The sequence below is a fragment of the Rattus rattus genome, chromosome 1 (assembly GCF_011064425.1).
Source record: "Rattus rattus isolate New Zealand chromosome 1, Rrattus_CSIRO_v1, whole genome shotgun sequence".
Lineage (NCBI taxonomy): Eukaryota > Metazoa > Chordata > Mammalia > Rodentia > Muridae > Rattus > Rattus rattus.
This window is the reverse complement of record NC_046154.1, coordinates 41,433,930-41,459,581: the sequence shown is the minus strand read 5'-3', so window position 1 is coordinate 41,459,581 and position 25,652 is coordinate 41,433,930. Positions and strand designations below refer to the sequence as shown.

Sequence of the window (25,652 nt, the reverse complement as noted above, 5' to 3'; positions counted from 1 at the left end):
GTGAGATGCGGCTCAGTGGTCTTTAGTGTGTTTATCATCTGTATGCACCTTTTGGCTAGTGTGGTTGGAATGACTTACCAGGGACACAGTGTTTCTTTCAGACAGCATGTCTGAGGGGCATGCCCATCATGTAAAGTTTATTGACAGCAAGATAAATTAAGTCTGGTGAAGCAGAGTTGAGACTTTCTCCTGATTTACTCTCCTAGACATGTCAGATGCTCAAGGGGCTCTCATCCTTGACCCGGGTAGGAATCTGTCTTCTAAATCTGGTGATCAGCAAATCTCTGCCATTGCCCTTACCACGAGTACTTTAATTTACAGGGTGACGGTCTCCCTCATGCCTTAGACTGCAGATCACCGAGGACAGGATCTGTACCAAATCTTAGTCATCATTTTAGTGTCTCAGTTTTTAAAGTGTCCTCAGTCTACCTTTTCTCTCTTCGACCTCAAGACAGGGTTTCTCTGTGTAACAGCTCTGGCTGTCCTAGAATTTGCTTTGTAGACCAGGCTGACCTCGAACTCACAGGGATACCCCTGCCTCTGCTTCCCAAGTGCTGGGACTAAAGCACACACCACCTTGCCTGGCAGTCTACATTTTCCCAAACTCAATAACTAAGTGTACTCTTTAATATCGTGTTCAAAGGCCAACGTCTGCCCTCTCCTGAAGTGTGACACTAGTGACCTGGTGGGTGATGGGCTAGAGTATTGATAGCCATCTGACTGCTGAGCCTACTTCTTCAGCTTTCTCAGCACAGGAGTCCATGTGGAGTCTTGTCTTTGAAGATAAATGCAAGCCTCAGGGCAGTTCCTCACTTCAAATGTGCCCAAGCTTGGGTGAAAGAAACAAATGCAACATTGTGTAGAAAAAACAGTGATGGATGTTTTCTGGATAGTGAACTTCTTTTGCAGAAGATAGGGTTAAATCAGGGCTCTCTTCAGAAAGAAGAGACAAGTGGCCTGCTTCCTCTGCTTTGGCATATACATACCTTGGGACACCGTGGTCACTAAGGCACCAGGGTAAGAAATAAGCAAAGTCCCGAGAAGAGAGCTAGGGTGACATAACATACTCAGGGCTGTGGATCTTACCAGGTGATGGAAGACCCATCTCCCAGGATGCTCCTGATCTCTGTCCGGCATCTGTCTTGATGCTCAGGGTTCAGAGCCAGGCAGTAAAGGAGCCAGGAGATGCTGGCTGCAGAGGCGTCGTGTCCTGCCCACATGAAGGTGTTCACCTCTGCCCGAAGGTCAGCATCCGAGAAGGCCTTTTCATCTCCAGCCTGTAACACCCAGCAAAGACTGCTGGATGAAACGTGCATCGCGGATATTTGGAGACACCATCAAAATGACAGCTTTACAGAATGATAGAGTTTCAAATACAGGCTTCGATTTTAGTTTACCAACTGCATACTACGAGTCCTACTTTGCTCAGAGCACAAAGGAGAACCAACGTTACATAAGAAAAGCATGGACACCCTCAGCTTTTCCTTTTAAAGTGCTTGTCCATGCTTCCATTTTTGTGTGAGTCTCTAAACTCCAGGTATCACATAACCTCCAAACAAAGGCAACTAGGTAAGTTAGCATTCACTGACTCCTAGCAGGTCTCTGTTTTCCTACCGAGAGCCAATTGTTCACAGCAGTCTACTGTTAAGATTTAGCTGAGGAAGTTTATTCTGTCCTCATGTCCTGATTCCACTAGCTCACCCACCCTCCCACACAGTTAGCAGCTCTTTGAGCAGGCCTAGACTTTTGGTGCATTTACCTGGGCAGAAAGAACAATATCCAGAAAATTTTGAGATGTTTGAGTGTCATCCTGATTTACTTGATCCTTGAGGGTTTTCTTTCTGTCCTGGATTATCTTTTCTGCATAGAGTAATAGGTCTTCATTACCAAAGGGGACAGCTAAGTCAACCAAAGTCAAACACATTATAAAGCAACAAGGCGCCCATACAAAGTGTCAATCTGTGTTCAGAGTCCAGAGCGGGTATATCTAAGTACATTAAACTAACAGAAGAGACAAAAGATTCGTTCCTATCAGTCAACAAGCGAGATGATTGCAAAGTTTGGTGCCAGTGGCCAATCATTATCCATCTCAGTCTTAAATCTTGTTTTCATGGAAATTATCCAATGAGATCGCCAGCAGAGAAAACACCCAACGTACAAAACTAAAGGGGCTAAAAGAAAATAAGCCAACAGACAGACAGAGACGGAACATGTGACAGACAGACGGAATATGTGCACTCATCTTCTACACAATTAGTTTTCTGTCTTAATTGGGGTCACCTTTCTATTTGAATTTACCATTTCATATAAACAGTAAGTGAATTTAGATGGAAGTAAGTAGGACAGTATGCTTTGATTTTCAAAAACGTTTTCTGTACATCATGGGTTTAGCTTCTCATCCATGTTCATGGAAGCAAAATGTGGATTCCCAACACTCAGCAAAATTCCAGGCTGACCTCAAACTCACAGGAACCACCTGCCTCAGCCTCCTGAGTGCAGGGATAAAGGGCGTGTACCACTTCACCATATCCAGCCTTTGTGTGTCTTTTGAATGCATACCCACATCCACTCTTTCCTTCATGCCTAAGCTGTGCAAGCATTTTAACTTGTAATTATTACTTAATTTACTGCACAAGAAAGTCACATGCCATGTACATTTTGCCATTTTAAATGCTCCCTTGCTAAATATGTATGAGTAATAATTGAATATAATAAAATTGTATAATACATGGATAAGGAGGGAGCAAACTTATCTTAAAGGACAGAAGTTGTAATTATTTGAGCGGTGACCACATTAAAGCTCCATTAAAAACAAGAGTTCTTTTCTTGCTTACCGTGAGACTTATCCTTCTACACATAAGACAGGCATGGTGGTGCATGAATTTGGGCAACCCATACCCAAGACACGCCTGTGTTTTTACCTGTGCATTGATGTATCACTTTGCCTAACTCCTGGAAGCAGTGGCCCTTAGGACTGAGTTTGAAAATTATGTCATGATGATGCCAGAAATTGTACAAGCGAGAAGATATGATTTCACCAAGTTCAAATGTTGCCTTCACATAAGACTCATAGGTGCTGGAAGAAAAATGTGGAACCGTGGGTTAATGATTGACTCAGATCACAGTGAACCTATTTACTGTCCCATCACTGACCCGTTTATCTGGCAGTTGGTCTCCTGGCCAAAAGCACACTTCATTATTATGTCCAGGGTCATCAAGTTAATGTGTTCAAAAACCTCGATGGTTGTTTCCTGCGTGGTCCACGTCTTCTCCCATTTATCCTGTCAGAGGAGGCCAAGATCAATATCCTCACCATCATCAAATGGCCTTTGCTTGACTGCTTTTCCCCTTATTGTCTCAGGGACAAAACCCTGACCTGACAGGAACTGAAGGCCAGGAGTAAATCACCCGTGTGTTTATTCTGGGCATGAGGAAAGGAAGCACATGCTAGGCCAGTGAGAAAGAGCATGACTCGTGTTTCACGTCTGGCAAATGGTCTGTCAGCGACTATCTCAGCTCTGCAACAAATGGTACAGAGTTCCACACACCATCTAAGACTGCAACACGTGGGGTTTCCTGGGGCTGCTTCTACCTTGAACCCCCAACCAGCTAGGTACCCCGTCACAGCTCTCAGCTGTCTTGCCACACTTCAGATAAACTCAGAACACTTTTCAAAATCAGCACCAACAGACATGCTGACATGGAAGGGGAGGGACACCCGAGGCCCCAGTTTTAGGTGAGGAGCTACAGGCAAGTAATGACTGATGGGACAGGGCAAGTAAGTCTCCCCCAGGAATAAGCCCCCTAAACAGTTATTCAATACCAAATGGTCAGCTCTGAAAACACATACATACAACAGTAAAGGTTGTATTTGTATATTTATATATACAATAATTATTAAAGAATAGGCAATAATTATTGACGAAAAAGATCATGGATTTGAGAGGGAACAGGGGATGATAACACAGAAGGAGTTGATGGGAGGAGAAGAAAGAGAAGATGCTATAGTTATATTTAACTAAAAAATTGCAAATAAAAACAATAAAAAATATGTCTGATTCAGACATTGAGAATACAAAGAGGCCTGAAAAGGGAGTTGCTGTGGGGAGCTGGCTCTCCCCACAGAGAGAGGCTTACTCAGACAGCCTGAGATGTGTTGTCTGACTGCTAAACTACCCACAGTGCCCATCCTCCAGTTATAAATGTATCATGACAAACACCTTTTGTATAAAAATGCATATGAAGAAACTGTATTTATTAGTTGTCTACTTTTAACATTAAGAAAACCGAAACCTTTATGTCAATAGAGCTTTTGATAAAACTCATCTCTAAACCAGAAAGGCATGCAACAGGGATGCCTCTTGAAGGCAGTGCCCTGCCCCTTTGGAAGGTGCCACTCACCTATAGATCTCTCACCACCTATGATAGGCACCTACCCTTTGCTCAGTCCTTCATGCCCATCAGCCAAGTCCATTTCAGCCTTAAACCTTTGCTCACATCTCTCTGCCTAGATGTTTCTTGTTCTGCAAGTCAGCTTATATTTGTGATAAACCTGATATTTGAAGCCAGTTAGCTGCACATGGCTTCCTTACCTGTCTCCCACAGTGCCTGCTACCTGAGTCTTACCACCACAGAGTGTTAGACTCTAAGGCAGAGGACCAGCTCTTGTATTTTAATCACCTGAGGAATTCAGGAAAGCCTTATATAGACATCATTACTCAGTGGGTACTTGCATTCTGATTAGTTTCTAGAAATCAGCTTTGATTTTTTTCTCAAGCCACTATATAAACGTCTAATCTAGTGTTTCACTTACCAGCATCACGTTCACAGAGTGGGCCATCATGTCCACACATGGTTTTAGGATGTCCTGATGGAACGCAGGAGTCAGGAGGCAGCGGTGTTGGAACCACCTGGGCCCATCTAAATTCAGGAGTCCTCTTCCTTGAGGAAGAAAATGCACACAATCTCATGCATTTTAGTAGGTGAGGAAAGATGCGGAACACAGACAGCCTGATGTCACTGATGCACGAGCAGACAGGGAGTAGTAGTGGGCATTGAGAAGCTGACAGATGAGGACGGTCTCTGATGCTCACAGCAGGGTTAACGCATTCAGTGCTGTGAGAAAGGCTTTGAGACCTGATGAACCTTAGTCTCACAGTGATGGGAGGTGGTTTTCTGTGGTGTGCATTCAATGAAGGCACACACACAAGGCACTTAACCTTAGCTGAAGGCTTTACGTTTGAATAACACTCTTTATATCTTCTTATTAACATTTTTTTGTACGATGTATTTTGATCATATATTTTTGGCTTCCCCAAACCTCTCCCAGATGCTACCTCTCTGTTTTTTGACTCCATGTTTTTTCTTCCTTTCTCTCAAAAAAGAAAAGATTGTAAAAAATGAAAAAATGAAAATGTTCAAACACACAAGAGAAAGTGAATAAGATTAAACCAAACTGAAACAAAGAGCACAATGAACCAGGGCGTCTGTTTTGTGTTGGCCAACTGCTCCTGGGAATGGACCCTGCCCCGAAATGTGGTTAGTTCACACAGTGACACTCCGTGGAGAACGCTCATTTTCCCTCTCCCAGCAGGTACTAATTACAAATCATTTTCAGGTTAGGGTGAGACTTTGTGGTCATTTCCCACTCTCAGTGCTGGGATTTTGTGAATGACATCCCTTTCTGAGTGCTTACAAAACGCCAGCTTTGTGACATCTGGTTTGGTGCTCTTAGAACGACGGCCATTACAAAAAGTACTGGGAATCTGGCAGTCACCAATCAGCAGCCACAACTCTGCCTCTCATGATCATTTCAGAGATGAGGAAAATGAGTCTTAGATTCAATTTCTTCCCTAAGATCATGCTCAAGTAGTCTATTGGCGTGAACAGCAGTGTGTGAATCTAAGGGCTCTGAGTCCAAAGCCTATATACTCTTTCATTTAATTCCTTCCTGGTCTAAAATAAACATCAACGACAGGAAGAAAGCAGCTTAATTTATCTGCTCCAAGGATAACGCCAAATGTCCATCAGAGAAAAATTTACTGAGAGGCATATAAAAATAAGAGAACTTTGAAAAGAAAGGAAATTTATAAGGAAACATGAGAGAAGAGAATTAAATTCTCCCTTAGTGAAGCTAAGACTGAGGAATTCACACAACTGTTGCATTGAAAATGGGACTCTGAGGAGAGAAACAGACAAGGGTGCTTTCTGTGATGTTGCTGGGTTGACCTTGACACTGGGTTGATGTTTAACTCTTTCCTAGATGACAGTCCTCACAGATCTTACTCTTTAGAAAAGTTGTGTGTTTGTTCATTTGTCGTCCAGTGTCGGTTTTTGTTGTTGTTGTTAAATTGAAATAGGGCCTCTCACTTGCTTGGAATTTATGAATAGGTTGTGCCAGTTGTCCAGCCCAGAGACCTGCCTATTCCTGTGTTCTTTTTTTTTTTTTTTAATGTAGGCAATGGGGATTAAATCAGTGTCTCTAGATTACATTTTTAAATTTTAAAAATAATATTTTTAGGTGGGAATACAAAACTCTGGTTTGAATCACGGCATTTTCATATTTATGTCATTACACTCAGTGCTCACTTGATTCTCTTTCTGCCTCTACCCCAACTCCCCCTCTGTCCCCTGCCTCCCTCTAAATTGTTCTCTTCTCCCATATGGTCCCCCACTCTGATTCAAGTCACATGTATCTGATGTCCCTCTCTTGATGCTTTTGAGCTCAGATTTGAGTCTCTTTGGTGTGCTGTGCTATGGAGTGAGAATGGGAGTCACATACATACCAAGAAAGGGGGTCATGAGCTGGTGCAGGTACTGGGTCTTTGGGTCTGCAGAATCAAGCATAGGAAACCAAAGGCAGCATTAGAAATCATGCTCATGACTCGTTCAAGCTGGGGAAGGCTTTCTTCATTTGCCTGCACTCAGTGTGGACAGTGTGGACAGGAGGGAATCCCAGCTCACTTTCTATAGCCTTGGAGGCTGGGAAAACCCAAGTCTTGGTTCACTCCCAGAGAGAACAAGTCCTAGGACAAGAACAAGTCCCTAGAACAAGTCCCTGGCTGCTATTCCCTCCAACCATGCTGGCTCACTGGGGGATGAACAAGTTTCCAGAATGAGTGTTGGGATATGTGTGCTTGTTGGAAAACATCAGACAGCGAGACACAAAGGCCTCTTGATGTTCTTGTGACTAATGTAAATAAATAGCAGAGCTCAAAATGTCGATTTTAGCTTGGTACTATGGAATAATCCATAATAGAATCTGTAAATGGAGGGAGTGTCCTCTCCTCTGCAAAGGAAGAGAACAGTTTGGACCATAACCAAGAGTCTGGGCTGGTAAGTGAACGCTCCATCTTCGGTTCAGACCCACAGAGGTAGTAGGTTCCTAACATCCTCTGGAGACTTAAGCTCATAACACTGTGTGAAACGGTGTCATTGACTCTAAAGTTCCAAAGGAAGCCTCTGGCCATGCTACTAGGGCAGCTGGGATTTATAGGGCCCTGAAGCCAAAACTAGACAAGGAACTGGGAAGTGCACGCGAGTCCTCTGGCCAGGGCAGATCTGCTCCTTGTCCACACTGCTCAGGCTGTCTTCCAGGCTTGGGCTCACCTTTGCTTCAGACTGGGCCTGTGGGTCACGTGCAACTCCTAGCAGGATCAGGACTCAGATTTCCATCTCATTCCTTACCTGTTCTGCTCAGAAAAATCTTTGCGTAGTCTGGGTCATAGATGTAGAAAAATGCTTGGAAGGGTCCTACCCAGCAGGGGAAGGCACAAGGGTACTTTTTGACAATCTCGTCAAGCTTCTCCATATTATCCTCCTGAAGAAGCTATTGTAAAAAAAAGGATGGGAGATTAGAGAGTCAGTGAGACACAGGGTGAGTTCAGGGCCCACACTGGGCTGCACAGCAGAGAGACCTGACTCCTTTATGCAGGGAGGGGAAAGTCTTTCTCTGAGACCTCTAAGCTTGAGGATTATGTCCTAAGCAAGGCTAGGGTATTTGTTTTTTCAGTATGAATGCATGTTCCACCATCAGACCCAATCCCTGCTGTATGACACATCCTGTGAGCTTTTCCCAGAAGGGGGTGAGGTGATGAAATTCTCACTCCCTTCTCCCCTGCCGAGGACATCACAGGCCTAGGGGAGAGGTAGAGCTGCATGGCTGGACAGTTTGTTTTCTTATATTGGAAGCTACTAGAAGTTTTCTGTTGGTAAACTGAGCATGGCCACTGTCTAGCTCACTGTTCCTTTTCCCTTTTCTGTTCTCTAACTGCCGATTAGTGGATTAGTGATTCTTTCTCAAGACATTAACAACAAATACTTCTCTCTACAAACCTGCCAACTCCTTCTACAAAAACATCTAGTTCTTTCCTGCAATAGCAAACACTCGTTTATACAGGTTTCTGGAGTTTGAAACAAACATATAGACAAACCTCTCAGCTTCCAGATTTTCTTTTCTTTTCTTTTGTGGAGATAAGAGCTCATAATGTGGCCCAGGCTGGCCTTGAAATCACACCAAATCCTGCCTCAGGCACCTGAGTGCATGGTTATAGAAGTGAGCTATCATGCAAAGTATAAATAATACTGCCAGAGTGGGAACCTTTGCTTCTCTCTCTTTTCTTTCTCATATAAATATCTCATAGATCTGTGTGATATGTGTACATGTGCATATACACATTTGAATGTGTGTGAGCACACCAGTGTATGAGGTATACATACATATGTTTGCATATGCATGAGGAGGCCTGAGGTTAATATGGGGACTCAATCATTCCTTTTTAATCTTCAGTTTTTAAAGATTTATTTGAATGCATACTAGTTTTGTCTGCCTGGTGCCTTCAGAATCCAGAGGAGGGTACTGCATCCCCTGAAACAAACTACAGATGATTGTGAGCCACCATTTGGGTGCTGGGAATTGAATCTGGGTTTTGAGGTCCTCTACAAGTGCTCTAAATTGTAGAGCTATCTCCCACCCCCTTCATTCTTATTCTTGGGGAGTCTCTAAACAAAACCTACCTGGTATTTATATAGGTTCTGGGCATCTGAATTCTGGTCCTCTTGCTTTAAGGACTTTACCCTCTGAGCCATCTCTCTCACCCATATCTTTCAGGGACAAGCTTGCTAATGGCTTACGTACTCCCTCAAAATTACTGAAAATAAGATTTCCTTATATCTACTTATGTTGTATGCATGTATGGTTGGGATTCCTATCTACATTTGAGTACAGTCATGAGTATCTCCACCTTGGAGGAAATCTAAGGCTGTTGAAATTCTTCCTTGTGTGATTTCACACCACTTACTGTACTATTATTCTTATCCTCAGAAGAGGTAGAAAATAACCTTCCAAATCTGTGTGTTATCAGTCAACTACTCTCATCCATGAGCTGGTCTCTGGACCTAAACCTAGGTCTACTAAACGGTCAAGATCCTAAGACCTAGGTCCTGAAATGATGCTGATGTTCCCACCATCAAGCCATCATGATATTTTCTAACAGTGTAAATATTTATCAACTCACAAACAGAGAGCATTTATGGATGGCTGATAACATACCAGATAATGAAGATTCAGAAGCAACTTAAGGTAGGAATTGACTTTGCCTCATAGTTTCAGGGGATATAGTTCATCATTGCAAGGAAGGCATGGCATTATGTCTCACTGTTTGACACAAGAGTTTGTGGATTGTTCAGATCATGGAGTTCCAGGGAACAGAGACAACAGGACTAGGAGCAGGCTTGAGCTATATGCCTCAAAGGTCCTCCTCCAGTAACTATGTCTATCCAGCCAACCTCTCCAAACTGCCACTATCTGGGTATTAGGTGTTTAGACACGTGAGCCTATGGAGACATTTCAGATCTAGACCACAATGTGAAGGTCTTGTTGACTCTGGAATGGTCATGATGGAACACCATAATTCACTAAGTAGCTGACACATGTCAAGTCCTGTGTGAGCAGAACAACAAATGCTATTAGTACTCATGGAATGCAGCCCACTGGTTAGCACAATCATGATAGGTATGCTTCTGAGAGGCAAAGCCCCGAGGACTACAAGTTCAGAGAGGCACACTTTTAATAGTTAAGCTAAGGAGTTTTTAAGGTCAGGAACAAGGACACTGGCAACCGTGCCTCTCTTGCTAAAGCTGGGCTGTTAGTCAAGGTAATTATTGATTTTTTTTTGTACTCATTTGCCCTCAGCTTCCTGATATGCTTTAATAAAATAAATTGTTAATGAGTAGAAGTGCACCCCGAGGATTTAAAGTAGAAATGACTCATTGTTTTTTCATAAAAGTTTAGATTAATGAGTTTTTTAAAAATTATAAGATTCTTTTTAAGATAAACAATAAAATAATTGTTCATTTCTTTGTAACCTCAAATTGCAGCCTTCCAGTAAGAAAAACTGGCTGAGAAAATTACCTTGCTTGCTTACATTTTGTTAATCTGTAACAGGTTGCTTAGTAGTGAATGTATGTGGGTTCTTGGAAATAGCTTTTTTTTAAAAAACCTGTACTATGTAATGTTTTTCATATAAAGGTATTGGAGAAACATTTAAAAAAAATCATCATTCACTAAAAGAAAAATAGAATGTAATCACATTGTAATTTCTATACAGATGGAAAGATTTTGCTGGGATATATAAACTGTGAGAGAATAAAAAGTTATTGGAGTTTGCTTGTTGAAGTTTGCTTCATTGCTTCATCCATCTAGTGTGTGTGTGTGTGTGTGTGTGTGTGTGTGTGTGTGTGTGTGTGTGTGTGTGTGATACTTTCCTCTCTTTTCTCCTTCTTTTTTTTAATGGACCTTTTCTGGCCCCAAGGAGTTTTTTCATCAGTCCCCGCTACCTCCAAAAGAATTCTTTGTTGGCTCCCTCGGGAGCGTACTTGCCCCAGTCAACAACTCTCTGCCCTGGATGTCAAAGCTGGTCTTTGACAAATATGTTTTCAGTTTTTTTCACATATTAAACCAGTTTATCTCTTGAACAAGTCAATAACATGTTACATTGTATGTAATAAACTAAGGTTTCCAACCAAAAGACAAACATTACCAGGGTGCACAAAAAAAAATCTATGTAGTGGCAAAAGACAAGTTTTAAAAGGCCCCACATGCCTGGGAAGGTCTAGCATGTTCATATTACCAAAAAAAGCTAGTGTAGCTTCACTAATGTGAGATAAGGTAGACTTTAAGGCAAGGATTCTCACATAATAAAAGGAATATTTTGCAATAACAAGATTAGTCTACTAAGAAGACAGAGTAACTAAACATTTGTGTGCACACTAGATAATAGCTTGAGAACTGACAAAGCAGAAACAGATGATAGTATAAAATCCAACAACATTCACAGTCGAAGCAGCAAATCTGACCATAGTGCTAGGCAAGTCTCCGCAGGTCAGTCTGCAAGGAGACAGAGATAAGAGCACTTAGAACATTCACAGCAATTCAACTTGTGGAGCTAAGTTACTTTTTTGCCTTTTGTGAGAATCGCCTCTTCAACACTTCATTAGCAGTAGTTGGTAGAACAGATCTGTGGGATAATTTTCAGGTTTTTCTTCCAGCTTTCAACTGAGAACTTCTTAATTAAATTCTGGAAAGTGTGGAGTTGGAAACAAACTCTGAAGAGATAGAGAGTAAACAGGAGTTGGCGGAGAAGGCGAGGAACAGTGAGTTAGGTGTAAGGAAGAGACAGGTTAGAGGGAGGGCTGGTGGGATCTCAGGTCTCTCTTTCTTCAAGCAGCATAGATGTCAGCTGTGCAAAGGGACTTAATGAGACGAGTTTGCTCTCTACACAAACCAAGCCAGAGAAACTTTGAGGTTTGAAGAAACCAGGCACTGTAAAAGTTAAGAGTAAAACACTGAACTACAATAGGGACCTAGGTAAAGGCTGTCTAACACATCAGATATCCTAGCTCTGCACCTCCTTTCTCCCAGAATGCCAAGTCACCAGGCATCCTCTTATGTAGTAGAAAGGACAATTCTTCTCTACATAACCGTAAAAAGATACCTAGATACTGATAGTTCTGCTCCTCTCACAGTGGTTTTTACATATTATTCTTTAGGAAAATTCTCTCTGAGTGCAGAAGACTTCCAGACCTCTTCAGTGTCTCATAGGATAAGAAAATACAGCCTCAAACCACATGACATTCGAGGACAGCCCCATATCATGCAAAACACAAAGCCAAACGCACTGTAGTAGTCACCAACAAGACGGCCCCTAAGATCCTGCCTCTGTGCTGTCCTCTCTTACAGTGCACCGGGATATGTTGGTGCGACTAATTACTCTCAGTGGAAGTGGTGGCAGATAAGTTCTAACTAGGTTAGAGCCAGTACAGGGAAGCAAGGCTGCCAAGGCCTGTCAGGAACCATGTGCGTGAACCTGGAGGTGGATTCCGTCCATCCAGCCCTTTAGATGGGTGCAGGCTTTGCCATCTCCATACAACTTGTTAGAGACCCAGAGTCAGCATCGCCCAGCAATTGGAAGCCACTACTGAATCCCCAGCCCTTATATAAACTGCATGAAATAAAAACTGTTGTCTCAAGCTGCTAAATTTGAGAAAAACTTGTTAGGCAGCAAAGGATAACAATATACGAAGAGAAAGGAACCAAAAGTATGCAGGGGTCAGAAAAAATTTATTAGAAGCTCCGATACATCAGGGGAAATAGGACATAGAATACGAATGTGCTCTGTGCTCTTATACCCTGACTCTGGACTTGATTTGATGAATGGCTCTGGTCAATCAATGTGAGTGGAGCAAATATGGCTGAGAGTTTTACAAACTGCTCAATTGCTATCCTGGGAGCTTGACACGAGGTAAGCAGGGTCATGCTATCCAGCTATCAAGATAAAACAGCAGGCAGAAGAGACCAAGGCATTTAGAATAACAGTCAACCTTTATCTAACCTGATGTGAACTGTGGCACATTAGTCAGTCTAACCAAAGTCACCTAGAAAAATTCTGATCTCACTCAGTTCAAATTGCCAATCCAAAGAATACTGAGCTTAAGAAATGGCTTTTGGGGAGGCTACCTCCCATGGCCAGGCAGGAGCCCAGGTGGCAATAGAGACACCAACCCACTTACAAAACTTTTGATCCAAAACTTATCCTGTCTACAAGAAATGCAGGGATTGGAGATGGAACAGAGTGTGAGGGAATGACCAAACCAATAACCGGCCCAACTAGAGACCCGTCCCATGGGCGAGCACCAATCTAACACTATTAATGATACTCTGCTTTTCTTGCAGACAGAGTTTAACATGACTGGCTTCTGAGAGGCTCCATCCACCAACTGATTCACACAGATGCAGATACCCACAGCCAAACAGTGGATGGAGGTTGGGGAGGACTCTTATGGAAGAATAGGAGGAAGCATTGCAGCCCCCAAGGGGATAGGAACTGCATAGGAAGACCAACAGAATCAACTAACTTGGATCTCAGAGTCTGAACCACCAATCAAAGAACATACCTAGGCTGGACCTAGGCCTCCCTGAACATATACATCAGATGTGCAGCTTGGTCTTCATATGGGACCTGGAGTGGGGGGTTATCCTAAAAGCTGTTGCCTGTATGTCAAGTATGTTCTTCTTGTTGGGCTGCCTTGTCTGGTCCCAGTGGAAGAGGAGGCACCTAGCCTCACAGAGACTTCAAGAGCCAGGGGGTAGGGGGGCAATGCCCAGTGGGGTCCCATCCACTTAGAGGAGAAGGGGAAAGGGGATAGGGGAAGGATTGTGAGAGGGAGTGACCAGGAGAGAGGCAGTGAACTGGATGTAAAGTGAATAAGTAAAAAGCAAATAAAAATATAATAATAATAACAATAACAATAATAACTAATAATAATAGAAGAAATGGTTATTGTTGCTGGGTGGTAGTGGTGCATACCTTTACCTCAGCACTTGGGAGACAGAGGCAGGTGGATCTCTGATTCAAGGCCAGCCTGGTTTACAGATTGAGCTCTGTGAGCCAGGGCTATACAGAGAAACCTTGAGTGTGTGCGGTGGGGGAGGGGGGAAATGGCTATTGTCAAAGTGTGGTATGTTTATGTAATATAAGGTGATCAGTGGAAGAACAAATGGAGAATAAGACAGAACTTATGGAAACTAAAATTGTGACAGTCAGATTAATAACAGATTGTTCAGATTACTCAGTAGTTTAAAGCATTTGCTGTTAAAGCAGAGGACCTGGATTTGGTTCCCAGAACCCACACGGCAGTTCACAACCATCCATAACAAACTCCAAAGAGTCTGATGTCCTCTTTTGATCTCTGTGGGTACCAGGCAAATACATGGTGTATATACACACATTCAGGCAAAACACTCATACAAAATGAAATAAATAAATCTAAAAAAATTCAATGATCCATCTTCTGAATATGCCCAAAATAAATAATTACTATTTCATTAAGACATCTGACTTGTATATTCACTGCAGCATGTATTTCTAATTTATAATGGTTGACTTAGGAGTCAGCCTAAGTGTATACTGTTGGATCAATGAAGAGAGAAAATGTGGTCACTAAGAGTGGTGGCTCATCACAGTGATCCCGGCACTTAGGAGGCAGAGGCAGAAGTGTTGGGAGCTATTTCCTTAAAACCCTTCATTATTGATGTTAATAGTATAGTTAGAGTTAAATATGACTGGGTTCAAGGAAAATCCCCAGCCAGTTGCAGAAGACTAATAAAAATCTGGTGGTCAGGATGGCTAATGAGATGACAAAGTTGTGACCTTGCTGAGAAATACATCTGATGTCAGGATGCCCAATGATATGACCTGTAACCTTTCTGAGAAACCAACTTCCTGCTGACTAATGATATGACGAACCTGTAACCTTTCTGAAAAACCAACATCCTGTTGACATCAGCTGACCACAAGAGCTGTGTCCTTGGCCTGTGTAAATGTTTCTCACTCCCCTGCCTCTCTGTTACCCCTGTTATGGTATAAATTCAGCTTTGGGGATAAAAAATGAAATTGTTGCCTTGATCAGACTCTTGTCTTGGCATCCTTCTTCATGTCTCTTGTCCCCCATTCTCTTCCAGGTACCCTCTGCACCCTCGTTGACTGTCCTGCAGGATGGGCCAACAACAACTGGACAGGGCAACTGGAGCCCAAAGTGTGGCTGTTTGGGGGGTCTTCTGGGGAGAACGTCATACCCCATGAACAGACAGGCCTGTCTCCCTTCTTCCTCCGAGTCTTTGCTTCCCCTTTGGAGCCCTTTGCTCCCCCTCACCCCCTGGCTACCATGGACCATCCAACCTTGGTTCAGCCACTTGGTGTGTTTTTCCTTGGACGACGCAGATCTCAGTGGTGAGTGATGGGACAAGCATTCTACAGTCACCTTTTGTGACAGAACTCAAAGTAGTCATTCAAGACATGAGGAATAGGGTTAAGAAAAAAGATTTAAGAGATTCTTAAACTTTGTAGGAAATATTTGTCCATAGTTCCCCCAGGAGGGAACAATTGATACAAAAAGATAGTGCAGAGTTAGTGGTTGTTTTAAAGACGATTATAAGACTTTTGGCCCTGAAAAAATTCTAGTCACTGCCTTCAGTTACTGGTCTCTTATTAATGATATCCTTAAGACTATCCCCACAGCAGCCAGTTCCTGCCCCTGTGGTCAAAATGCACTGGGTTAGGGGGAAAGGGAGCCCCTAAAGTAGTTCCAGAAAGAGTCTACAGCAGACTGAGAGGAACTTTGTTTTGCCAGTCAGAATTCGGAACAGGCTTTGGCTGTGTTTACCCTGGGATGATATCAGGAGAAAGTCCACTCCAACTGGAGGCTGTGGCCAAGGTCAGGATCAATGTTTTCTTTTCCAGGGACCTCTAACCCAGTGAGACAGCTTGGTGAAGGGACTGCTACTGAAGTCCTGGAATTGAGAGGCACAGAGAGGGCTGTAGTTCTATTGAAGGTCAGTAGTACTCCTGTTAGCAACCTCTTTATTGGATATAAGATGCAGGAAGCCCAGCTCAACTGTGACGCCTGCTTCAGGAATGACAGTGGAAAGAGTCCTTATAGCTCCTGGCGAGCCAGTTATCTCTGACTGTAGCTTACTCTCTGGTACCCAAGGTTTCATCGGATCACACCCCCCTGGGCGAGCCTCCCTTCAACACTAGAGGCTCAAATGCTATTTTCTTCTGATCTCTTGGCTCAAGGTCACCAGGCATGTCTGACTGCCTGGAAAAAAAATCCCCCCCCCCCCTAAATCTGGCTTTTCTTCCACGCTCACCAAGGTGCTCCAGGGAGCGGACGAGCCGTACAATTCTTTTGTCAGCCGTTTGGCATCTAGCACCCAGGTCCTAACCATCTCTCCACCCTTTTGTTATTAGATCTTACTGGAAGCCTAGCGTCCTTCAGAGGTTGGGTCTCTTGAGAGGCAGAGCCACTGAGCTGACACTGAAGGGAGGTACTCCTTAAGGGAGAATCTAAGTCCAGAGAGACAGCCGGTAACAGACTCCAGCTGCCCCTCTGCTCGCCTTTCTGTTTCACAGGCACAAAGCTTGCACTCATTTTTTTGTACTGCCCTTTTCATCCCAAGAAAGCTTCCTTATTTAGCTGTGTGACTGAATGCTACTCATCACCTGATCTGGTTGTTCCACCATCTCTCACCCATCCACCCCCTAGCTTTCTTGCCTGGCCCCTTTCCCCTGTTCTTAAGAATTTTTCACCTAATACACTGCGTTGTTTGACTTATAATACCTCCCGTCCTACTAATATGCATGCCCCAGATTCCCATTATGAAGGTTCTAATTCTAAAACAAGGGGATGGTGCGTCCCCCTAAATATTAAATTTACCTCCACGGGTCGAAACCAGGATTGGCTACGTGGCTACACTTGGGGTCTTAGAATGTTTCAATCAGGTGCCGATACAGGGATTATATTTACCAGAAAGTTATTAAAAGAGCCTTTGCATTCCTATTCCCTAGCTTCTGGGCACTCATCCCAAGAAGGAGCCCACGGAAGCGCTGAACACAGAGCAGGGTGCACGTGACTTCATCTACAGCCTGCACTCCACCGAGAGGAGCTGCTCACTCAAAGAACTGCACTGCTTCGAGCCCATTGCCATTGCACAAGAACAATTGGAAGCTCTACCACCCACTCCAGGACAGCTGAGATATGGATTCTTCCACAGTGCGATACCTTTCGTAGGGTTTGGCTTTTTGGATAATGCAATTATGATTGTTGCAGGAACCTAAATTGAATTGTCTATTGGAATTATTTTGGGAATTTCAACAATGGCAGTCAACATGTTACCTTTTCCTTCTATGTATCAACATATTATTTAATTTTCACCCATTGTTACTGTACCGTACTGACTTGGGGTTTGCTTATTTCTTACATGACATGCACGGGATACCTATGTATACCTTTATTTTTTCTCCTGATGGTTATAATTCAATGCTGAGGTTTCTTCAAATTATTTAAGATGTTTAATATCAGTTAAAATTGTAATTCCTTGCCTGGTGGCATCCCTTCTGTGATATTTCACAGTAAACATTTACAATCATATAAATTCATTCAATCTTTAAACTTCCACATCTATCCACAATGGAGCAGTGTTTTAAGTATATCTGACTATTTTAATTTTGACCCACACTGTCTTTAAGAGTCAGAAGTTAATCAAAAAGAACAATTGTCTGGCCCTTCTTTTACGTTAAGCATACATGCTAGCAAGTGTACTTATTTCTGATTGGCTTTTTACCTTTAATTTCCCAACGTTGGGCAATCACAGTGAATTCTGGTTTGTGAGAGAAAGGCAGTGCTTGGATACTTCTTATGTCTTAGAATATGGTTAAAGAAAGCATGAAATAGGTCAGAGACGGCTTAGAAAAGAGAAAACGAGAAAGAGAAAAAGCTGAGAGCTGATATCAAAATTGGTTCTCCACCTCCCCTTGGTTGTCCACCCTGCTTCCCTCCCTGTTGGGCCCCATAGTAGGCCTTCTTTTGCTTATATCTTTTGGCTCTTAGGCATTTAATCGTTTAACCAGCTTTATTAAACAACAGGTAGATAATATAGCAGCAAAACCTATTCAGGTATATTATCATAGGCTGGCTATGGAGGGTGCCTTTGGTGAGGGCCAAGCTCACCTACACATCTCCTCCTAGCCCAGGCAAGGACATTTTTGTCCTTGAGCCAAATGAGGCCAACATTCTTTTCTGCCTGCTGTCCTGATGCCTTTGCTGAAACATCAACGAATCGTCACCCCTGCGTGCTGAGTTGGACAGTCAATGACGGGTAAGAGAGGGATATATTCACAATAAAGGGCCTAAGACAGGAGGGCCGCCATTAGCTGCTGCCTTATCCCATGACGGACCCTGGTCATGAGATTCTCTTGGCCATGTGACAAATATCACTCCAACCTAAGACAGACACAGTTCCTGAGGGGCTCATTCCAGGACAGCGAGGCCATTGGTCACCTTTTCATTTGACTATAAGGAAGGTGGAGATGTTGGGAGCAAAGCCCTTAAAACCCTCCATTATTGATGTTAATATAGTTAGAGTTAAGTGTGACTGGGTTCATGGAAAATCCCCAGCCAGCTGCAGAAGAGTAATACAAACCTGGTGGTCAGGATGAATAATGATCTGACGAACCTGCAACCTTTCTGAAAAACCAACATCCTGCTGACATCAGCTGATCAAGAGCTGTGTCCTTGGCCTGTGCAAATGTTTGCCACTTCCCTCCTCTCTCTGTTACCCCTGTTATGGTATAAGTTCAGCCTTGAGAAAAAATAAAATTGTCTCCTTGATCAGACTTTTGTCTTGGCGTCCTTCTTCGCATCTCTTGTCCCCCATTCTCTTCCAGGTACCCTCTGCACCCTCATTGACTGTCCTGCAGGATGGGACAACTGACTCCGGGACACAGAAGGATCACTGTAAGTTTGAAGACAGTCTGGGCTATATAGTGAGTTCCAGGACCGCCTGGGCTATAGTGGCTGACTGTCCACATCAAACCTTACATCCAAACTCCCAAACAATCAAAATATATTGACAAGGAAAAGAGAGAGAAAAAAGGGAGAGAGAGAGAGAGAGAGAGAGAGAGAGAGAGAGAGAGAGAGAGAGAGAGAGAGAGAGAGAGAGAAAGAAAGGAAAGTGTGGTTTATTGTGCATCTTCATGTACTTGAAGGGACCCTGAGTCAGCACATGGCACATGGGAACGTACATGGCAGAGATATAGTCTAGGAAGCTGAGGAACAACCCCCCACCCCCCACCAATGCAAGTTTTCCAGCTCACCCATTCCTGGAGAGTTTGTGCAGACCCCTCACAGCTAGCAGTTCTTTCTGTCCCCGCCCCTCGGGGAATCCTAGGAGGAGGGACATCATCCCTCCCAACCCAGGAGTTTCATTTTCTCTTAGTGCTCAAGTCTGTACCTTACTTGGGCCCGTCAGGAAAAAACTCTCTTTGTGAACCTAGAACTTAACACACACACACACACACACACACACACACACACACACACACACACACACACACACACACACACACAGAGCTGTTACTCCCAGTGGGTTGATAGAATTTATCGGTCTGGGTAGGGAGTGGATTTGGAGACATGGAACAAGTGATCGATTTCCATGCACTCAGCAAACCTTCAATCAGTATCCACAAAGCAATGGAGTGCGGCCACTCCCTCCTTTACAGGAAGCTTTAAAAAGACTTTTTTTTTTTTTTTTTTTTTTTTTCTGGTCTGAATGAATCAAGGGGGCCAACTACTGCGTTCGCTTTTGCATATTTTCTACAACTTAAAGGATGAATTAGAACAACAAACTGAGTTTTAAACAATGCACGTAAGAGACATAACAAGGTGACTGGAGACTGTGTAGGCCTAGAGTTTTACGATGATGATATTCAGGCTTCCCAGATCCCCCCCAGCAACCCTTCCCTAGGGGATGCGAGAGTCCTAGTACTGCAGAGGAGCTGAGAGCCACCCCACCCTCCCCCAATCCCGGGCTGGGAGTCCTACGGAAGCAGCGGCTGTGCTACGGGCTTCGTTTGCAGCATCCTGCGGCGCCCCTCCCTCCATCTACCTTCTGGTGTCCCAGGAGCCAGTGGGCGGTAGGACCCGGGAAGGGGCGCAGGTCGCGCAGCAGCCTCTGTCTTCTCAGGTAGAGCTTCACGGCCTGCATCAGCACCAGCGCCAGGCAGAACACCAAAGCCAGGTGTAAGGGCCGCGCCCAGCGATTCTCCAGCCAGGAGGCCTCCATCACTCTGAGCTCGTTATCCTGCGGGCAGTGGGTGGGTGGGTGAAGGATATGGTGGTTGGTGGTGGGAAGCCGATAGCTTTCTCTAGCCTGGAGCTGGTGTGAATCGCCCAACCCCCTCCCCAGTGAGCCCTGGTGTAGCTGAGGGGGAGGAGGGGCAGCTCCTGCCTGGGAAGAAGATGATGATCCTTCGGGATTTCCAATGCGCGCGATCCATTCACGCTTGAATTCAGGCAGACTTCTTGTACCTTCCCGGGGTGTCTTATTTTAAGTCTGACAGTTTCCAATCTCGGAAGATCTGAATTTAGACTTTGAAATAATGCTCAGGCTGAGGTAATTATTATTTTTTTGCTTGTCATGGGAAAAAAAAAGAAAGAAAGAAAAAAACCGCTGTGCGAAATGACCTGCTTTCCCATTCTGGAAATCTATGAGCAGCCACAGGAACTAGGTGTGGGAGCCGAGGAGGGTATGGCAATTATCAATGTGCAGTATGGCCTGCCAAACTGTGCTTGCGAATGTTTTGCCCTTGTTCCTCATCCCGATTTCTAGTGTGCACCAAGGTCCACCATTGCCCCTTTCAACCTATGTGAGAGCACCAAACCCAGAGATGGGAAGAGGCACACAGTGGCGCACCGATACAGAGTATTTCTATTATTCAGATACAATCAGCCCATTTATTTATGCTAAGACAGATGTATGCTAGCATTGGAGTTACAGCCCTGAGCAATAGATTGCATTGCAGTTACAAACTCCCTATTTTCCTCCTTGTCAACGTCCCCACTCCTGACTTCCGCACCCCCATCCCAGCTTCTGAAGACAGACTTTATTTGGCAAGGAAGCTGCCACCACAGACTCCGGGGGGAAGTGGCTTCGATTAGACCTCATATTGTTATTTTATACTTTCTGTTGTGTTATATTAGGAAGAGTTTCAGAAGCATCCTCCTGCCTCTGCCTGTCTCCATCCCTGGCTTTCTCGAACCTTCTGTTGAACAGTTTCTGCTGGTAACTTTTAGCACCTTCTCTTTTCAGGTTCCCCTTATGTGGGGCTCCCTGACGCAGTCATGAGAGATGTGTGTTGTCTCTCATAGGGAAGGCATGATAAAGGTGCTGGAGACTATGAAGCTCCCTGCTCTATCCTCTGGGTCCTGACTGCACTCAGCCTCAGCTCTTGCCTGCTCTGGACTCTGGTTCCCTTGGGCTGACTGATAAATAACAGGGTGAGGGTTTGAGATGCTCCTGTGACTACTGAGCAATGGTGTAAGCCAGGACAGGAATGCTGAGGGGAGAATCGTCTCTCTCTCTCTCTCTCTCTCTCTCTCTCTCTCTCTCTCTCTCTCTCTCTCTCTCTCTCTCACTGTCTCTGTCTCTCTGTCTCTCTCTCTCTGTCTCTCTGTCTGTCTGTCTCTCTCTCTGTCTCTCTCTTTCTGTCTCTCTTTGTCTCTCTCTCTCTCTGTCTCTCTCTCTGTCTCTGTCTCTGTCTCTCTCTCTCTCTCTCTCTCTCTCTCTCTCTCTCGGCAATGATTGCCTCAGTCTTTATTGATCTTGTATGTTTTCCTGTTTCAAACAATCCAGCTTTACACATTTTGGTTACAATGATCCTGAAGCTGATCAGGAAATGAATTTCTTCAACTTACAAAGTAAATACAGAAATGTTCTTAAAATTGTCACTCTTTTACAACACTATTGGGAAAAAGCATTTTTGCTAACCTGGTCTAAATCTGAGACTTCTCATGTTTTTGTAGAGTGAGAATAAGCAGATGTTCTGTGCAAATAATCTGAAGTTTAATAATTATTGTTGTTCATGTGTGTTTGCATGCACGGAGGATGACTTCCTAGGAACTGGTTCTCTCCTTCAAGTCTCTTTGTTGTCTCTGGTGCTCTGTTTCAGATGAGTCTCTTGTGCTCACTCCACTACCATTTTGCCACAAACGTGCTAAGATTAGATGTCTGTGGCCAAGGGTTGGGTAACAAGCCTTTCTATCTGCTGAGCCATCTTGCTGGCACTAAATTATTCTTTTTTATTAAAAAATTATGCTTAGCAATTATTTGTGGATTTCATATCATCTACCCCAATCACACTCACTTTCAAGTCCTCCCCAGTTCCCTCTCCCACTTTGTTAATCTTCTCTGTATCGTTCCAATTTTAGTATATGTGCTGCGGAAGCAAGCACCCCCTCTCCCACTTTGTGACCTCCTCCATGCCCCCCTCCCCAAAAAGAGGAAAGGACAAAAATGATAGTACAACTTGTATTGCCTATATACTCACGGGAGCTTTGTCAAATGTCCAGTGTCCAGCCGCATAAGGATACTGAATCTTTCCCCACCCATGCCCTGCCAGAAGCCATCAATGTGGAGTTATGTTTTAGCATCCGTATCATTCTCCTTAAGAACTCTATTTGATAGTTTCCTGTCTTGGTTGTTACTTCTTATGGCAAGGGGTGGGGTATGGTGAGGATAAGGGTTGTCACTGAAGGCTCTTAGGTCCCTTTTACTCACCTGTGAGTCTGCAGTCATTGATTCTACTCCAAAAGCAGCTTCCTCATCCTTTACAGACAGCAGTAGCATGGATCATGGATTTGCACATGGTTTCAGGTGCTAGCACGGGCCATGGACATGCACATGGTCTCCAGCCTCAAGTGAGCACATGCCATGGGTCTTAGCATGGTCTCAGGTGGCAGTAAAGACAATGGACATCAACATGGCCCTCTGTTGTAGCATGGGCCACAGACACCACGAGAGCCCCCAGCAGCAGCAGAGGCCAAGGATGTCAACATGACCTCCGGGTGAAGGACACTAATATGGTTACCAGCTGGAGCCTGGCCCATGACTTCACCATGGCTTCAGGCAGCAGCATAGACCATGGATATCTGCTTGGCTTTTGGTGGTAACACACAGCCTTCATTGCAATGAGTTGTTGGTCTGGGTCAAGGCTTAAGGTTTCTGTTGCAGCATAAATATGAGACCACTGCCAGGACTCTTTATAGAGGCAATGTCCTGTGTATTGTATGGATGCATCACCTGTCAACTAAAACACATTTGCCCTACAGGAAAGGGTAGACTAGAAAGTGGGACATCTGGTAGGCAGAAAGAATTCTGGGATAGAGCAAGGCATGGGAAGAGAATGTGAGGAGGGCAGACATATGGTACCTGAGTGAGGTAACCAGGCACATGGTAGAATATAGATTAGTATAAATGGGTTATCTTAAATTCCTAGCTAGTCAGGGAATGAACCTAGCTATAAGTCCTAGCCATTTATAAATATATTTTGAGACTGAATCATTATTCTGGGAGCTTGGGGCTGAGAGGAAAATACCTCTTCACAACTCTTCTTGATATCCTGCTGTTGCCCAGTGTCAGGGTGATCTCCCAGCTAGGCAGGCATCTGAGGGCAGGTTCTGAGCAAGTTACAGGCTGCTGCACATTTCCCCACCTTCAAAGTTGGCCTCCCCAGGGCTCCCTTGGCAGTACCTTTGTGTTGTATCATGAAGAAGCACCACTGTGCACCCTCCCTCCGTCTCCCAGCAGGGCAGCAGCACAGGCTGCAGCTACAGCAGCTCCAACCTGGGCCCCAGTCAAGGGACTAGGACTGGCCCTATTCAGTGATGGCACTTGTTTCTGCAGGACCTCTCCTCCACATGCTTCAGCAGCTTGTAGAGATGGACCAGGACGGCAGCAGAGGTGGTCAACCTGCAGGGCTTCTCCTGGCTTTTTTCTTTCTTTCTTTCTTTTTGAACAAAATAATATGTAAGATAAAATGAAAACCATCATGTCAAAGTAGGACAAGCCATGCTAATAGAAAAATAAAGAGATCCCCCCAAAAAGACTCACGCTGAACATTCAGGAGCCCCATAAAAGTACTAAACTGGAAGCTATATTATATATACAAAGGACTCAGTTTAGACCCATGTAGGCCCTGTGGCTGCTGCTCCAGTCTCTGTGAGTTCATAGGGGCTGACTCATTTGTTTTAGAGCACTTTGTTCTCCTGGTGTCCTCCATCCCCTCTCTCTCCTCAGCTCCTCTGCCTCCTGTTCTTCTGGGTTTCCTGAGCTCTGGGAGGAGGGATTGGTGGAGACATCTTATTTAGAGCTATGCATATGTGTGCATGTCCACATTTGTTTTCCCCTTTAGACTATTCAACTCACTTTGATTATATTACAACAGTTTGAGGGTTGAATGTCCTCAAACTACAGTGCAGTCACACTCTTACCTGTCATCCTGGTATCATCTTCATAGATCAAGACAAGTGCATGATTCCCCCAGAACAACCTTACAAAGGTGGTTGGGAATTTCTCTACCCATAAAAGTGTTTGCTGGAGGTCCTAGTCCTTTGGGAACAGACACAAAAGGAGACGTACTGAATAAGACCACCATGCAGCTATAGCTTCGTATGGAATGAGCAAGGGAGGGCAACGTTGACTTTTTCAGCAGAAGACAGGGTTCAGGCCAGCTTGACGACCCATTTGCCTTATCACCCAGACCCTTGCTGTGTCTGGGGATTGTCTTCATTTGATGCTATAGCCTTGGGCAGACTCTCCAGAGGAGATAATTGGAGTAAGAATGTCATCCTTTGATAAGATCTTCACATATTCTATTTTTTTTTTAACCTTGACTACAATGGAAGTTTGTCTATGCTTTTGACATGTGTCTGTGCCATTATTAACTTACAGGCCTACTGTGTAGTGTATACTCTGACTTTTTCTTTTTTTTATTGGATTTAACTTTTTTTTTTTTTTACAGTTTTCTTATTGGATTTTTTAAATTTACATTTCAAATGTTATCCCTTTTTCCACACCCAAGCACCCACCCCTTCCTGTCTCCCCATCCTGACATTCCCCTACAATGGGGCGGGAGGAGGTCCAGCCTTGGCAAAACTAAAGGCTTCTACTCTGATTGGTGCCCAACAAGGCCATCCTCTGTTACATATGCAGGTCGAGTCATGGGTATTTCCACGTGTACTCTTTGGATGGTAGTTTAGTCCCTGGGAGATCTGGTTGGATGGTATTGTTCTTATGGGGTTGCAAACCCCCTCAGCTCCTTCAATTCTTTCTCTAACTCCTCCAATAGAGGCCTCATTCTCAGGTCAATGGTTGGCTGCAAATGTTCGCCTCTGTATTTGTCATGCTATGGCAGAGCCTCTCAGGAGACAGCTATATCAGGCTACTGTCAGCATGCACTTCTTGGCATCAGCAATATTGTCTAGGTTTGGTGCTGCATGTATATGGGCTGGATGCCCAGGTGGGTCAGGCTCTGAATGCCATTCCTTTAGTCTCTGCTCCATATCCCCTCCCATGAGTATTTTTGTTCCCCCTTTTAAGAAGGACTAAAGCATCTGCACTTTGGTCATCCTTCTTCTTGAGCTTCATGTGGTCTGTGGATTGTATCTTGGGTAATTCAAGCTTTGGGGCTAATATCCACTTATCAGTGAGTGCATACCATGTGTGGATATTTTTTTTTGTGATTGGGTTACATCACTCA

General features: G+C 44.1%; 1 protein-coding gene across 1 annotated transcript in view; it reads right to left on the bottom strand.

Annotated features, from left to right (window-relative positions):
* The window catches only part of LOC116898785 (cytochrome P450 4X1), a 29,103-nt gene extending 8,806 nt beyond the window's left edge, over positions 1–20,297 (bottom strand). Inside the window, exons 1-8 of the mRNA XM_032900128.1 lie at positions 20,003–20,297; positions 7,687–7,828; positions 6,786–6,830; positions 4,814–4,941; positions 3,154–3,281; positions 2,922–3,076; positions 1,760–1,860; positions 1,087–1,277 (exon numbers count right to left, since the gene is read on the bottom strand). Of these exons, the coding sequence (XP_032756019.1) occupies positions 1,087–1,277; positions 1,760–1,860; positions 2,922–3,076; positions 3,154–3,281; positions 4,814–4,941; positions 6,786–6,830; positions 7,687–7,828; positions 20,003–20,179 (1,067 nt within the window). The 5' untranslated portion in view covers positions 20,180–20,297. The remainder of the gene's footprint in view (positions 1–1,086; positions 1,278–1,759; positions 1,861–2,921; positions 3,077–3,153; positions 3,282–4,813; positions 4,942–6,785; positions 6,831–7,686; positions 7,829–20,002) is intronic.
* Between the last annotated feature and the right edge of the window lie 5,355 nt (positions 20,298–25,652).